Raw genomic sequence first — 16,346 nt, 5'->3', positions numbered from 1 at the left:
TAGCAGTGGATTAGCCGGCACATTCCGGGGTCAGTACACTGGACACGGGACCACATCATTCTGTGGATCTGGTCCCAGATTGTTCTTATTTCTTTTTAATGAAAATAACATTTCTAATATAAAAATAATATCTTCAATTTTTCCAAACAAAAATATTTAGTTGTGTGATCTATACAGTCAGAAAAAGGCAATACTTTCTCAATGCTGTGCACTTAGAGCACAGCAGTGTGAGGAAACACTTCCAGTGCACTCGGAGAAGCTACAATCCTGGAATATAAATCCATATATCACAGTCCTGCTGCTACTAACAACATACACAAAGGTCTGATTACACATTTCTCCAGGGACAATGCATAACATTGGCTACAGAGAACAGATAGTACAGCAGTGTGAGGACACGCCTCCAATGCATTTTGAGAAGCTACAATCCTGGAAATTAAATCCATATATCACAGTCCTGCTGCTACTAACAGCATACACATAGGTCTGATTACACATCTCTCCAGGGACAGTACATAAGGCTGCAGAGAGCACAGAGCACAGCAGTGTGAGGACACGCCCCCAATGCACTTTGTGATATATGGATTTATTTTCCAGGATTGTAGCTTCTCAAAGTGCATTGGGGGCGTGTCCTCACACTGCTGTACTCTGTGCTCTCTGCAGCCTTATGTACTGTCCCTGGAGAGACGTGTAATCAGACCTATGTGTATGCTGTTAGTAGCAGCAGGACTGTGATATATGGATTTATTTTCCAGGATTGTAGCTTCTCAGTCCTGCTGCTACTAACAGCATACACATAGGTCTGATTACATGTCTCTCCAGGGACAGTACATAAGGCTGCAGAGAGCACAGAGCACAGCAGTGTGAGGACACCACCCCAGTGCACTTGGAGAAGTTACAATCCTAGAAAATAAATCCATATATCACAGTCCTGCTGCTACTAAAAGCATACAGAAAGATCTGATAGCACACTCCTAAGGGGCAATACCTAACATTGGCTGCAGAGAGCACAGCAGTGTTAGTACTCGCCTCCAAGGTACTTGAAATATCTACAATCCAAGAATATTCTTTAAGATGTAGAAGAGTTTAGACAAAATGCACAGTTTCTTGTCTCTGAAGGAAATTGCAGCCATAGACTAAATTCATCCATTGCAGATCACTCGGCTAGTCTGGTCTGCCTGGAGATTCTGGGCCCCCGGGTGCTGGTTGCCAGTTTATACCTCAGTGCCCGGTCATTGGGTTTCTTGGGCCATTAGGTGCCAGATTAAAGGAATTTTAGCTCCGATCTTTAATAAAAAGCCAATTTATATTTATGGTTTATTGTCTCATTAAGAAGTTTTATTGGAGGTTTTTACAGGAGGAGGATTTTATAAGATGTTAACATTGTGACAGACATCAAAGCCCGGTGACTTTATAGATCAATTAGAATTAATGAATGGTAAAATATACTTAAGAGGCAATGTCTGTTCACCATCAGACACCCCCCCCCCCACCCTAAAATAACCTTTGCTTTTCTTAATTAAGTGCATTAATTAACATTTCCCAAGTTTTAACTCATTTCCTTCCAGGTTAAAAATGAAGGTGTCTCCATAGAGATGTGTATTCAGATCTTTATGTATATTGTTAGTAGCAGCAGAACTGTGAACTATGGATTTGTATTTCAGGATTGCAGCTGATGATGTGTCCTGACACTGCTGTGCTCTCAGCATTGTGCAACTACATGGAAGATCAATGCAGATTACACAGCAATGTGAGGACAAGTTTTTGGAGATGCCTCAATCCTGGAATATAAATTTTTATATCACAGTACTGCTGCCGACCCTGCGGCTGTGCTCTGTGCATTGCACTTTTCCACAGACCCTCTTACCTGCTCAGTGACTTCTGTAGTAGCCAACCAGAAGCCTGCTATAACTTCAACTTAGCACAGAGTAGATGGATGTTGGTTCCTACCCAAGCAGAGAGCACAGAGCGCAGCAGTGTGAGAAAATGCCTCCAGTTCACCTGGAGATACTACAATCCTAGAATATTCCCTCACAATCCTGCTGCTACTACAACATACACCAATTATCACACAATGGCGGTCATTTACTAAAGGTCCGATTCGCGTTTTCCCGACGTGTTACCCGAATATTTGCGACGATTTCCCCTGAATTGCCCCGGGATTTTGGCGCACGAGATCGGATTGTGGCGCATCGGCGCTGGCATGCACGTGACGGAAATCAGGGGCGTGGCCGAGCGAAAACCTGACGGATTCGGAAAAACCGCTGCATTTAAAACAAAAAAAGTGTCGCTTGGGACGCGCTTACCTTCACTTGGTCCGACCCGGTGAATTCCAGTGCGGAACGATGCTTTTCAGCGCAGCAGCGCTACTTGGTGGACGGCGGAGGAACTACCTTAGTGAATCCCGGCCGAACCCGAATCCACCGCAGAGAACGCGCCGCTGGATCGCGAATGAACCGGGTAAATAAATCTGCCCCAATATGCTAATTAGGTTCACTACAGTCAGATGGGCTGTGCCTGTCTTTCTTTTCCGCCTATCTGACTATAGAGATCTTTGTGGGTACCAACAATTACAACACATGATGGAAATGATGAGGGATAGAGGAAAAAAACCCAGAAGATCCAAATTCAGTGAAGTGGCACCTGTACACAGGTAGCGCACACAGCGGCAGGGGCGCGGTATCCGGGCGCGAGGTGATGGATGAAGTCACCCTGAAAGCTGCTGATTAATGTCCATGCAGAACACTCTCTGCCCCGAATAATGAGCCGTCTGTGGCCCTCGTGTTCCTCTCGCTTCCGTTTCGGACTTTGATTGTAATTCTAACTTGGAACGTTGTGTTTCCTAATCCGGACGTGTTGCTGCGAGAAACCGTTAACCATCGCTCTGCCGCACTCATCTCCAAAGATACTATTCCTACATATCTGCCACAATAACATCCGTCTTATTTCCAGAACTACCAATCAGTTTCCAGCTGTCAAATATCAACTGCCCAAATGTTTGCCCGTCTTGATATTTTGCTACAATGTATCAGTGCAGACAATATGCATATCTCTGTCATCAGACAGCAGCCACTGCCATGTATTGTCCCTGCAGAGATGTGTAATCAGACCTCACACTGCTGTGCTCTGTGCTCTCTGCAGCCAGTGTTATGTACTGTCCCTGGAGAGATGTGTAATCAGTCCTCACACTGCTGTGCTCTGTGCTCTCTGCAGCCAGTGCTATGTATTGTCCCTGGAGAGATGTGTAATCAGACCTCACACTGCTGTGCTCTGTGCTCTCTGTAGCCAGTGTTATGTACTGTCCCTGGAGAGATGTGTAATCAGACCTCACACTGCTGTGCTCTGTGCTCTCTGCAGCCAGTGTTATGTATTGTTCCTGGAGAGATGTGTAATCAGACCTCACACTGCTGTGCTCTGTGCTCTCTGCAGCCAGTGTTATGTATTGTCCCTGGAGAGATGTGTAATCAGACCTCACACTGCTGTGCTCTGTGCTCTCTGCAGCCAGTGTTATGTATTGTCCCTGCAGAGATGTGTAATCAGACCTCACACTGCTGTGCTCTGTGCTCTCTGCAGCCAGTGTTATGTATTGTCCCTGCAGAGATGTGTAATCAGACCTCACACTGCTGTGCTCTGTGCTCTCTGCAGCCAGTGTTATGTACTGTCCCTGGAGAGATGTGTAATCAGTCCTCACACTGCTGTGCTCTGTGCTCTCTGCAGCCAGTGCTATGTATTGTCCCTGGAGAGATGTGTAATCAGACCTCACACTGCTGTGCTCTGTGCTCTCTGTAGCCAGTGTTATGTACTGTCCCTGGAGAGATGTGTAATCAGACCTCACACTGCTGTGCTCTGTGCTCTCTGCAGCCAGTGTTATGTATTGTTCCTGGAGAGATGTGTAATCAGACCTCACACTGCTGTGCTCTGTGCTCTCTGCAGCCAGTGTTATGTATTGTCCCTAGAGATATGTGTAATCAGACCTCACACTGCTGTGCTCTGTGCTCTCTGTAGCCAGTGCTATGTATTGTCCCTGGAGAGATGTGTAATCAGACCTCACACTGCTGTGCTCTGTGCTCTCTGTAGCCAGTGTTATGTATTGTCCCTAGAGAGATGTGTAATCAGACCTCACACTGCTGTGCTCTGTGCTCTCTGTAGCCAGTGTTATGTATTGTCCCTGGAGAGATGTGTAATCAGACCTCACACTGCTGTGCTCTCTGTACCAGTGCTATGTATTGTCCCTGGAGAGATGTGTAATCAGACCTCACACTGCTGTGCTCTGTGCTCTCTGTAGCCAGTGTTATGTATTGTCCCTGGAGAGATGTGTAATCAGACCTCACACTGCTGTGCTCTGTGCTCTCTGCAGCCAGTGTTATATATTGTCCCTGGAGAGATGTGTAGTCAGACCTTTGTATATGTTGTTAGTAGCAGCAGGACTGTGATAAATGGATTTATATTGCGGGATTGTAACTTCTCCAAGTGCACTGGTGGATGTCATCGCACTGCTGTGCTCTGTACCCTCTGCAGGCAGTGATAGGTATTGTCCCTGGAGTGTAATCATACCCTTAGGTATGTAGTTAGTAGCTGCAGGACTGTGAAATATGGATTTATATTCCGGGATTGTAACTTCTACAAGTGCACTAGGGGCATATCCTCACACTGCTGTGCTCTGTGCTGTCTGCAGGTAGTGTTAGGTATTTTCCCTGGAGTGTTATCATACCTTTAGGTATGTAGTTAGTAGCAGCAGGACTATCTGGCCATTTATCTCCAGGCTTGGGTGGGCCTTCAACCATGACTAGTACAAGTCCTTGTCATGAGGGATGGGTGGTGACATTAGAAATGGGCGTGTCATTGTATTGGCCCCTCCCCTATTGCACCTAATAGCACAGAACGTCCATTTTGTTTGCCATTTTTCGCCACGAAGTCCAGTTAACGCTTTGTTGCCTGGAGAGGTGAAGGTTAAGAGGGCATTGTGTGGCGGCCTTGGCGTGGAGCGCTCCAGGGTGTGCCTCCTGCCCTAACGTCAGTCTCCTGCGGTTCATTGCCAGGTTATCTCTGGGGAGGAAAAGACTCCCTGTTTACAGGAAATGCAGCACCAGGGTCTCCGGCGCGGTGGGAAAGGCGTGTGCACTAACAAGGACACTGATTGTTTGTAACCCCTTCGTGACCGTGCGCCAATCAGAGGGCGGGATATCCCTGGCATGGCTGACGCTGACTACTGGCAGAGGACATTTCCTCACTGCAGCCCAAATTACATCATAGAGTTTCCTGGTTGTTCTGTATGACTTCATCATCATCAGTGTAGTATGGTCTCCTCCTATACCTCCACAAGCATGAGATTCCAGATACTTCCTGAGCAGTGCAGGGGGCGTCAGATTCATGAAGACCGTGCACCAGTGTTCTATAATGTGCTGCAGTCTGCTATGGCCCCCTGTACACCCAGGACATTACCTGGTATCCTCTATGGTGCCTGCACCTGGTGTAGATCCTTGTGCACATTGCTCCGGGTACTTGCCTGCAGCTGGTGCACCTCCCCGGCTGGCACACGGTTATTGCCAGTCTGATGACTCTGCTCCCTGGTGGATGTGCCACGTGGTGTTTGGGATCTCGTGGCCTCACTCAGCCTCCAGCAGCAATCTGCTACCACTCAGCCGTATCATTACTACACGCCGGAGAATCATCAGGGGATGGAGCTGTCCATGGAGAGCAGCGGCTCCGGGCGCCGCCGATCACTGCTGACACTTCTCCCCTAGTCAATTAATTATTAACCCTTTACTGCACCATGTATAGAGTGATTAACACTGAGCAGTGGCTCTCCTATCATGATAGGATTAGATACACAGCTCAGCAGTCAGTATCACACAGGATGGGATTAGATACACAGCTCAGCCGACAGTATCACACAGCATGGGATTAGATACACAGCTCAGCAGTGAGTATTACACAGGATAGGATTAGATACACAGCTCAGCAGGCAGTATCACACAGGATAGGATTAGATACACAGCTCTCTAGTTAGTATCCCACAGGATAGGATTAGATACACAGCTCAGCAGTCAGTATCACACAGGATGGGATTAGATACACAGCTCAGCAGACAGTATCACACAGCATGGGATTAGATACACAGCTCTGCAGACAGTATCACACAGCATGGGATTAGATACACAGCTCTGCAGAGAGTATTACACATGATGGGATTAGATACACAGCTCAGCAGACAGTATCACACAGGATGGGATTAGATACACAGCTCAGCCGACAGTATCACACAGCATGGGATTAGATACACAGCTCAGCAGAGAGTATTACACAGGATAGGATTAGATACACAGCTCAGCAGGCAGTATCACACAGGATAGGATTAGATACACAGCTCTCTAGTTAGTATCCCACAGGATAGGATTAGATACACAGCTCAGCAGTCAGTATCACACAGGATGGGATTAGATACACAGCTCAGCAGACAGTATCACACAGCATGGGATTAGATACACAGCTCTGCAGAGAGTATTACACAGGATAGGATTAGATACACAGCTCAGCAGACAACATCACACATGATGGGATTAGATACACAGCTCAGCAGTCAGTATCACACAGGATAGGATTAGATACACAGCTCAGCAGTCAGTATCACACAGGATAGGATTAGATACAAAGCTCAGCAGACTGTATCACACAGGATAGGATTAGATACACCGCTCTCTAGTTAGTATCCCACAGGATAGGATTAGATACACAGCTCAGCAGTCAGTATCACACATAATAGGATTAGATACACAGCTCAGCAGACAGTATTACACATGATGGGATTAGATACACAGCTCAGCAGACAGTATCACACATGATAGGATTAGATACAGCAGCTCAGCAGACATTATTACACATGATGGGATTAGATACACAGCTCAGCAGACAGTATCACACATGATGGGATTAGATACACAGCTCAGCAGACAGTATCACACAGGATTGGATTAGATACAGCAGCTCAGCAGACATTATTACACATGATGGGATTAGATACACAGCTCAGCAGACAGTATCACACATGATGGGATTAGATACACAGCTCAGCAGAGAGTATCACACAGGATAGGATTAGATACACAGCTCAGCAGACAGTATCACACATGATAGGACTAGATACACAGCTCAGCAGACAGTATCACACATGATGGGATTAGATACACAGCTCAGCAGACAGTATCACACATGATGGGATTAGATACACAGCTCAGCAGACAGTATCACACATGATAGGACTAGATACACAGCTCAGCAGACAGTATCACACAGGATAGGATTAGATACACAGCTCAGCAGACAGTATCACACAGGATAGGATTAGATACACAGCTCAGCAGACAGTATCACACCTGATAGGATTAGATACACAGCTCAGCAGACAGTATCACACAGGATAGGATTAGATACACAGCTCAGCAGACAGTATCACACAGGATAGGATTAGATACACAGCTCAGCAGACAGTATCACACAGGATAGGATTAGATACACAGCTCAGCAGACAGTATCACACCGGATAGGATTAGATACACAGCTCAGCAGACAGTATCACACAGGATAGGATTAGATACACAGCTCAGCAGACAGTATCACACCTGATAGGATTAGATACACAGCTCAGCAGACAGTATCACACAGGATAGGATTAGATACACAGCTCAGCAGACAGTATCACACAGGATAGGATTAGATACACAGCTCAGCAGACAGTATCACACAGGATAGGATTAGATACACAGCTCAGCAGACAGTATCACACAGGATAGGATTAGATACACAGCTCAGCAGACAGTATCACACAGGATAGGATTAGATACACAGCTCAGCAGACAGTATCACACCTGATAGGATTAGATACACAGCTCAGCAGACAGTATCACACAGGATAGGATTAGATACACAGCTCAGCAGACTGTATTATACATGATAAGATTAGATAAAGTAGCACAGCGGGCCGTATCACACATACAGTACTAGATAGAATGGCTCAGCAGGCAATTTCAATGATGAAAGACTTAGATACAGTAACTCCTCAGACAGTATCACACATCTCCAGGATCCGAAGATAATTGTGTAACATTAGAGCTGAGTGGAGGCTGTATCTCACATGCTCAGCTTAGATACTCATAATGAATATATCAGGTTTACCAAGAACCAGTAATTCCGGATTCTACTTTGGACAGTTATCTCCATATCCATGGATATCAGTATACGGCTGCCGCAGACTTGGGAAAATGAAGATGATGCCATAAATCCCCCCCCCCTTCTCTGTGAGACCCCCACAGACAACTTGCTCTAATTGGAAGGTATTTTTCACAATACACATCCCCCTGCCAGTAAATCAGCCGTGCCCCAGGGGGGCAATCTTCTCTATCCCCTCAATAATAAGATTATGGATTGCGTCCCCCGGGTTAGCGGTGGGCTCGCGCTGTGTGATTGCCCCCCTTATATCATTACTATTTATTTCCATTTCTTTCATGGCAGACAGATAACATTATCCCCTCCACTTGTGTGACCGTAATGTGTCCGTCCATCTTCGGAGACGTCCTGCGTGTAATTACCGGATCACGTGGCCCGGCTGGCGATATTACACCGTAATGTGTTAAATATGGCAGCGGTGAGGAAGAGCGCTGCTCCGTGTTATGTCTGTCTGAGGGCGACCATCAATGAGATTTACTTCCCAAAACTGCCACCCGCCACCTCCGCTCATTACATTATATGGATTTCCCACCAATCGGATGGAACACGTTTGTTTCTAATATCCCACAGCTGAGGGTTTGTTACAATTATATCCAATTGTCAGTAAACATGAAACATCAATGGTTCAAAGAGTTTGTTACAATGTTACAATATGGAATCTAGGCACTAAGCCTGGATAACATTGTAACAAACCCTCAGTTGTGAGAACTATCGGGTCAGGATGGGTTGTCAGTCCTGGCATATAAAGCAGGACTCATATCGTTTAGATTGTCAGCTCTTCTGCTCTCTCCTGCAGTCATTCCATGCGACACCGCAGACTATGTTGGTGCTATATGTATAAAGGGTTTGATGAGTTTCGTTGCTTGTTTCTGACACTTTGTCCCTCTATGTGCAGCGCCTACACAGAGCCGTACAAAGTCTGTCCCATCCCCATGAACAACATGGAAGACATGACGTCTGACGAGGATCAGAAGAGCTCTGAAGACGAGGAGTCCAGCTCTGGAGGAAATGGCGCGGTGCAGAAGGTAATGAGAACCCCGCAGCCATACATCCTGTCATCTATGTCCTCAATTGTGCAATCTATTATTCTCTGTTATCAGCCATTACATCCTGGGGAGAGGAGACTGTACAGGGGGGGATACAATCTATTACTCTCTGTTATCAGCCATTACATCCTGGGGAGAGGAGACTGTACAGGGGGGGATACAATCTATTACTCTCTGTTATCAGCCATTATATCCCGGGGAGAGGAGACTGTACAGGGGGGGATACAATCTATTATTCTCTGTTATCAGCCATTACACCCCGGGGAGAGGAGACTGTACAGGGAGATACAATCTATTACTCTCTGTTATCAGCCATTACATCCCGGGGAGAGGAGACTGTACAGGGGGGATACAATCTATTACTCTCTGTTATCAGCCATTTCATCCCATTGCTCTGTTATATCGCTGCTGAGGCTCAGGGTGTGACCTCTGTACCCCCCATAGCACCGGCTGTGCCCTCACCCACCTACTATGCAGATGTCAGTATCCCTCCGGCAGATGTGCCCTTCACCCCCTTCCTCCAGCTGCACGTGTCGTCTCCTTCTTGCGTCTGAAAGAGCAAGAAAACAGAGGGTCTCTTTGACGGAGCGCTCTCTTATCACACTGCGCCTTTATCCTCGCCGGCCCCATGGGAGGCCGTGTATTTTATGTGTGTTCCCGTATGTATCTAGCATGTGTATGGTTGTGTATATGTATGGTGGCCTGTGTGTGTAGGGATACACTGTAGACTCTGTTTATAAATATAGTGGATACTTCTGTATCTATTTATAAATATGAGTATATAAATGTATATACATTGTTTACAAGTGTGAACAAGAACTATAATACCACTATCCTGTAATGCCCCCTGTGGTGGTGCCCCCACTGTATAATGCCTGAAACCTCCCACTCTTATAATACCCCCCCCCCTTTCTTTAGCTCACTATAATGCCCACCCTGGACCTACCACCCACCACAGGACAGACCCCAAAATCCGAGACCATCCTACTAAATCTAAGGATGGATGGATGGTTTAGAATTGTCTCTACCTTATATAGGAGGAACTACAGTATATAGATTATACAGCTTCACAATGATGCACATCTAAGCAGCGATGCTTCTCAGGACACCAGGAAAGCTGGGTAATACTGGAAATGTTTCTATTTTCTATTTGTTGCATCTTTTCCTGTTGTGTCTTTGCTCAGTGCCATTTCGTGAGGTCTAGAGGGGGAGATTGTGCGTCTGGCGGGGTCCCGGTATGAATAATAGATGCAGAGCGTCACATGGTCTGCTTATAGGGAGCGGTGACCCATCCTTCAGCGCCTGTCAGCATCTTATTACATTATTGCTCCGCAGTCAGCACTCTCAGGACTCTTCACAGGAGCCGTTACCCTCCAGGTTAATGCACAATGTGTCTTCTAGTGACAGGCAGCCAAGAGACTCAATAGGTGGGATGCCACAAAGATTCAGACACATTCATATGTCATACAAGTTAAGGGAACCTGTCAGCAGGTGTGAGCATACAGACTGCAGCCAGTGATATGTATTCAGAAATACATCCAGGCGCGGATCCATCTCACTGCCGAGGATCTTTCACAAGTAGAACCAAATCCAATGGTCCAGCCGAGCTGAAGACACTTGTGATCCATATTCCACTTGGGCTTTTAGGAACTTGGTCTCAAACACATCAACTGTTCTTACTCATAATCCGTTTGAAATGTGTTGGACAAGATCTTGAACGTCCCTGTGGAATATGGAACCATTTGTGATAATAAAGTGTCTGAGCTCGGCTGGGCCATTGGATCTTTTTCTATGTACAGGCGGTCCCCTACTTAAGAACATCCGACTTACAGACGACCCCTAGTTACAAACGGACCTCTGGATGTTGGTAATTTACTGTACTTTAGCCTAAGGCCCCTTCCACACTAGCGAGTGTGATGCGATGAACTCGCATCACACTCGCAACGCAAGCTGCCGGGAACGCACGGCCCGAACGCTGCACCGCGGGAGTGAACTGACATGCTGAGTTCACTCCTGCGGTGCAGCGTTCGGGCCGTGCGTTCCCGGCAGCTTGCGTTGCGAGTGTGATGCGAGTTCATCGCATCACACTCGCTAGTGTGGAAGGGGCCTTAGGCTACAATGATCAGCTGTAACACTTATCACAGGTGTCTGTAATGAAGCTTTATTGTGAATCCTGCTTCTTATGACAACCCAACATTTTTAAAATCCAATTGTCACAAAGACCAAAAAACTTCTGGCTGAGTTTACAATTATAAAATATACATTTCCGACTTGCATACAAATTCAACTTAAGAACAAACCTACAGAACCAATCTTGTACGTAACCCGTTTGTCCCTGTAGAGATGTGTAATCAGACCTTTGTGTATGTTGTTAGTAGCTGCAGGACTGTGAAATATGGATTTATATTCCAGGATTGTAGTGCACTGGGTGGGGGGATGGTGGTGTCCTCACACTGCTTTTCTATTAGCTCTCTGCATTGATCTGTTATATCACAGTCCTGCTGCTACTACCAACATACATGAAGGTATACTTGCACATCTCTCCAGGGAGAATATCTAACACTGGCTGTAGAGAGCACAGAGCAAAGCAGTAGGAGGACCTGACTCTTGTGAACTTGGAGAAGTTACAATCCTGGAATATATATCCATATATCACAGTCCTGCTGCTCCTTACACCATACACAAAGGTCTGATTACACATCTCTCCAGGGACTATACATAACACTGGCTGAGAGCACAGAGCACAGCAGTGTGAGGTCTGATTACACATCACTCCAGGGACAATACATAACACTGGCTACAGAGAGCACAGAGCACAGCAGTGTGAGGTCTGATTACACATCTCTCCAGGGACAATACATAACACTGACTGCAGAGGGCACAGAGCACAGCAGTGTGAGGTATGATTACACATCTCTCCAGGGATAATACATAGCACTGGCTGCAGAGAGCACAGAGCACAGCAGTGTGAGGTCTGATTACACATCTCTCCAGGGACAATACATGACACTGGCTGCAGAGAGCACAGAGCACAGCAGTGTGAGGTCTGATTACACATCTCTCCAGGGACAATACATAACACTGGCTGCAGAGAGCACAGAGCACAGCAGTGTGAGGCCTGATTACACATCTCTCCAGGGACAGTACATAACACTGGCTGCAGAGAGCACAGAGCACAGCAGTGTGAGGTCTGATTACACATCTCTCCAGGGACAATACATAACACTGGCTGCAGAGAGCACAGAGCACAGCAGTGTGAGGTCTGATTACACATCTCTCCAGGGACAGTACATAACACTGGCTGCAGAGAGCACAGAGCACAGTAGTGTGAGGTCTGATTACACATCTCTCCAGGGACAATACATAACACTGGCTACAGAGAGCACAGAGCACAGCAGTGTGAGGTCTGATTACACATCTCTCCAGGGGCAATACATAACACTGGCTGCAGAGAGCACAGAGCACAGCAGTGTGAGGTCTGATTACACATCTCTCCAGGGACAATACATAGCACTGGCTGCAGAGAGCACAGAGCACAGCAGTGTGAGGTCTGATTACACATCTCTCCAGGGACAATACATAGCACTGGCTGCAGTCTGTCTGGTCACACCTGCTGACACGACCAGTATAGAAGATGCTTTGTTGTGGTATCTGCCAGCAATGAAAGGGTGGGGTACTGCTCTATTTTTAATAAAACGTTATCCCCCCCCCCCCCTCCTGCTCCCAGTGTGAGGCTGATAAACAGAAATATCCTTCCCTTCGCTCATACATCATACAGCGCCCCCCGGCTGCGGCCCCTCCGCGGTTGTAAATAGCGCCGTCACACGCAGACAATGGGCGGAATGTAATGAAATGTTTTTATCACCCTTTTAGGGCGTGAATTCCTCTGCGGCTGTTTGTAAATATAAGGGAAAGGGCAGAAAATAGCTGCAACGCGGCATCGGCGTAACTATATAGCACAGATGTAGCAGTGCTGAAAGGGCAAGAGGTAGCAGAGCTGAAGCGTTTTACAGATTACCACTAATTCATACGTTTAGTGAGATAACAGCCTGGCGCAGCAGAGCTGGGTATGTCGCAGAGTAGTATACAGTACTCTTATAGTGCTACATTATCCTGACACTGCAGAGCTGGGTATGTCAGTAGTTAAATGTATCGGTTCAATGTATTAGTTGTAACAAAGTATTGTCAGAAGTAGCGGTGCTGAGATTGTAAGATGCAGCACACAGAGATTGGCAGATCAGGTCTGTCAGATATAGCAGAGTTTGTCAGATGTACGTACAGATGTAGCAGAGCTGTATGCGTTACTCCTATGAACAGTTTTTTGAACAAATTTTTCAAATATAAGCTTGAAATTGTATCTATCCTGAGAGTGACCAGGGGACTGGGAAATTTGAGTGTCAACTAGTTTGCGAAGAGGGTGACGCTAGTCCTGTAAAGGGTTAATCCTGGATGCTGTCAGCGGTGCGGGCACTTCCTTCCCCTACATGCCATTACTGCCACTCCTGACTGTAGAGCCCGGGCTGAGGGTCACGTGGGCTGCCGGGCACTAAGACCAATCCATCAGAGAATTATCTGACATGTGCGGGAGGTGGCAGCGGGACCTCCCCGGGGACTTGGCACAAGAAGCACTGGGGAGATGAGGACGTGCGGAGTGCCCAGTGCCCCAATGCCACGTCACCCGCCATTGTGTAACCTGCTACATACATGACATGTGCGGAGAGTCCTAATAATCACCATAGAATCTATCTATCTATCTATCTATCTATCTATCTCCTATCTATCTATCTAATATCGATCTCCTATCTATCTCCTATCTATCTCCTATCTATCTCCTATCTATCTCCTATCTATCTCCTATCTATCTATCTATCTATCTATCTATCTCCTATCTATCTCCTATCTATCTCCTATCTATCTCCTATCTATCTCCTATCTATCTCATATCTATCTATCTATCTATCTATCTCTCTATCTATCTATCTATCGCCTATCTATCTATCTATCTATCGCTCTCCTATCTATCTATCTCCTATCTATCTCATATCTATCTATCTCATATCTATCTATCTCATATCTATCTATCTCATATCTATCTATCTATCTATCTATCTATCTATCATCTATCTATCTCCTATCTATCTATCTCCTATCTATCTATCTATCTATCTATCTCATATCTATCTATCTATCTATCTATCTATCTATCTATCTATCTATCTCATATCTCTCTTTCTATCTATCTATCTCCTATCTATCTATCTATCTATCTATCTCCTATCTATCTATCTATCTATCTATCTATCTATCTATCTATCTGTTGCATTTCCTCAAAGTCTTTCCTTCACTTTGTCTCTTCTTCCTCGTAATAACTCATAGATTTATTGTCTGTGTCTTGGGTAGAGATGAAATTTGCAGTCCATACACAAGTCGTATAATCTGTCACTTGGCTAATAAATGACAGTCTGGCGGTGTCTGGTCTGGCCGGGTCCTATGTGCTGGGGCAAACATGGAGGGACAGATGTGTGTGGGGGTCTCTATATGGGAGCTTCTTACAGTGTATCCAAATCTGTCAGTTGTGAAATTGTCTCCTTAAATTGTGTAACCAATCCTATTCTGTGATACTCTCTCCTGACTCGTGTATCTAATCCTATCCTGTGTGATGCTGTCTGCTGAGCTGTGTATCTAATCCTATCCTGTGTGATGCTGTCTGCTGAGCTGTGTATCTAATCCTATCCTGTGTGATACTGGCTGCTGAGCTGTGTATCTAATCCTATCCTGTGTGATGCTGTCTGCTGAGCTGTGTATCTAATCCTATCCTGTGTGATACTGTCTGCTGAGCTGTGTATCTAATCCTATTCTGTGTGATGCTGTCTGCTGAGCTGTGTATCTAATCCTATCCTGTGTGATACTGTCTGCTGAGCTGTGTATCTAATCCTATTCTGTAATACTCTCTCCTGACTCGTGTATCTAATCCTATCCTGTGTGATGCTGTCTGCTGAGCTGTGTATCTAATCCTATTCTGTAATACTCTCTCCTGACTCGTGTATCTAATCCTATCCTGTGTGATGCTGTCTGCTGAGCTGTGTATCTAATCCTATTCTGTGATACTCTCTCCTGACTCGTGTATCTAATCCTATCCTGTGTGATGCTGTCTGCTGAGCTGTGTATCTAATCCTATTCTGTAATACTCTCTCCTGACTCGTGTATCTAATCTTCTCCTGTGTGATACTGTCTGCTGAGCTATGTATCTAATCCTATCCTGTGTGATACTGTCTGCTGAGCTGTGTATCTAATCCTATCCTGTGTGATACTGTCTGCAGAGCTGTGTATCTAACCCCTTCCTGTGTGATACTGTCTGCTGAGCTGTGTATCTAATCCTATCCTGTGTGATACTGTCTGCTGAGCTGTGTATCTAATCCTATTCTGTGATACTCTCTCCTGACTCGTGTATCTAATCCTATCCTATGTGATACTGTCTGTGGAGCTGTGTATCTAATCCTATCATGTGTGATACTGTCTGTGGAGCTATGTATCTAATCCTACCATGTGTGATACTGTCTGCTGAGCAGTGTATCTAATCCTATCCTGTGTGATACTGCCTGCTGAGCTGTGTATCTAATCCTATCCTATGTGATACTGCCTGCTGAGCTGTGTATCTAGTCCTATCATGTGTGATACTGTCTGTGGAGCTGTGTATCTAATCCTATCATGTCTGTGGTACTGTCTGTGGAGCTATGTATCTAATCCTACCATGTGTGATACTGTCTGTGGAGCTATGTATCTAATCCTACCATGTGTGATACTGACTGCTGAGCTGTGTATCTAATCCTATCCTGTGTGATACTGCCTGCTGAGCAGTGTATCTAATTCTATCCTGTGTGATACTGCCTGCTGAGCTGTGTATCTAATCCTATCCTTTGTGATACTAACTGCTGAGCTGTGTATCTAATCCTCTTGTGTGTGATACTGTCTCCTGAACGGTGTATCTAATCCCATCATGTGTGATACTGCCTGCTGAGCTGTGTATCTAATTCTATCCTGTGTGATACTGTCTGCTGAGCTGTGTATCTAATCCTA

The 16,346-nt window shown here is 45.8% G+C and overlaps 1 protein-coding gene across 10 annotated transcripts in view; it reads left to right on the top strand.

Annotated features, from left to right (window-relative positions):
* Positions 1–16,346, top strand: part of FGD5 (FYVE, RhoGEF and PH domain containing 5) — an 81,623-nt gene that overhangs the window by 17,147 nt on the left and 48,130 nt on the right. For all 10 annotated transcript variants that reach the window (XM_072127128.1, XM_072127127.1, XM_072127126.1 and 7 more), the window contains exon 3: positions 9,119–9,248. In XM_072127128.1, coding sequence (XP_071983229.1) covers positions 9,119–9,248 — 130 coding nt within the window. The remainder of the gene's footprint in view (positions 1–9,118; positions 9,249–16,346) is intronic.

This window comes from Engystomops pustulosus, chromosome 10, assembly GCF_040894005.1.
Source record: "Engystomops pustulosus chromosome 10, aEngPut4.maternal, whole genome shotgun sequence".
Classification (NCBI taxonomy): domain Eukaryota; kingdom Metazoa; phylum Chordata; class Amphibia; order Anura; family Leptodactylidae; genus Engystomops; species Engystomops pustulosus.
The sequence above is the reverse complement of the archived record's forward strand: the minus strand, read 5'-3'. Positions and strand labels throughout refer to the sequence as shown.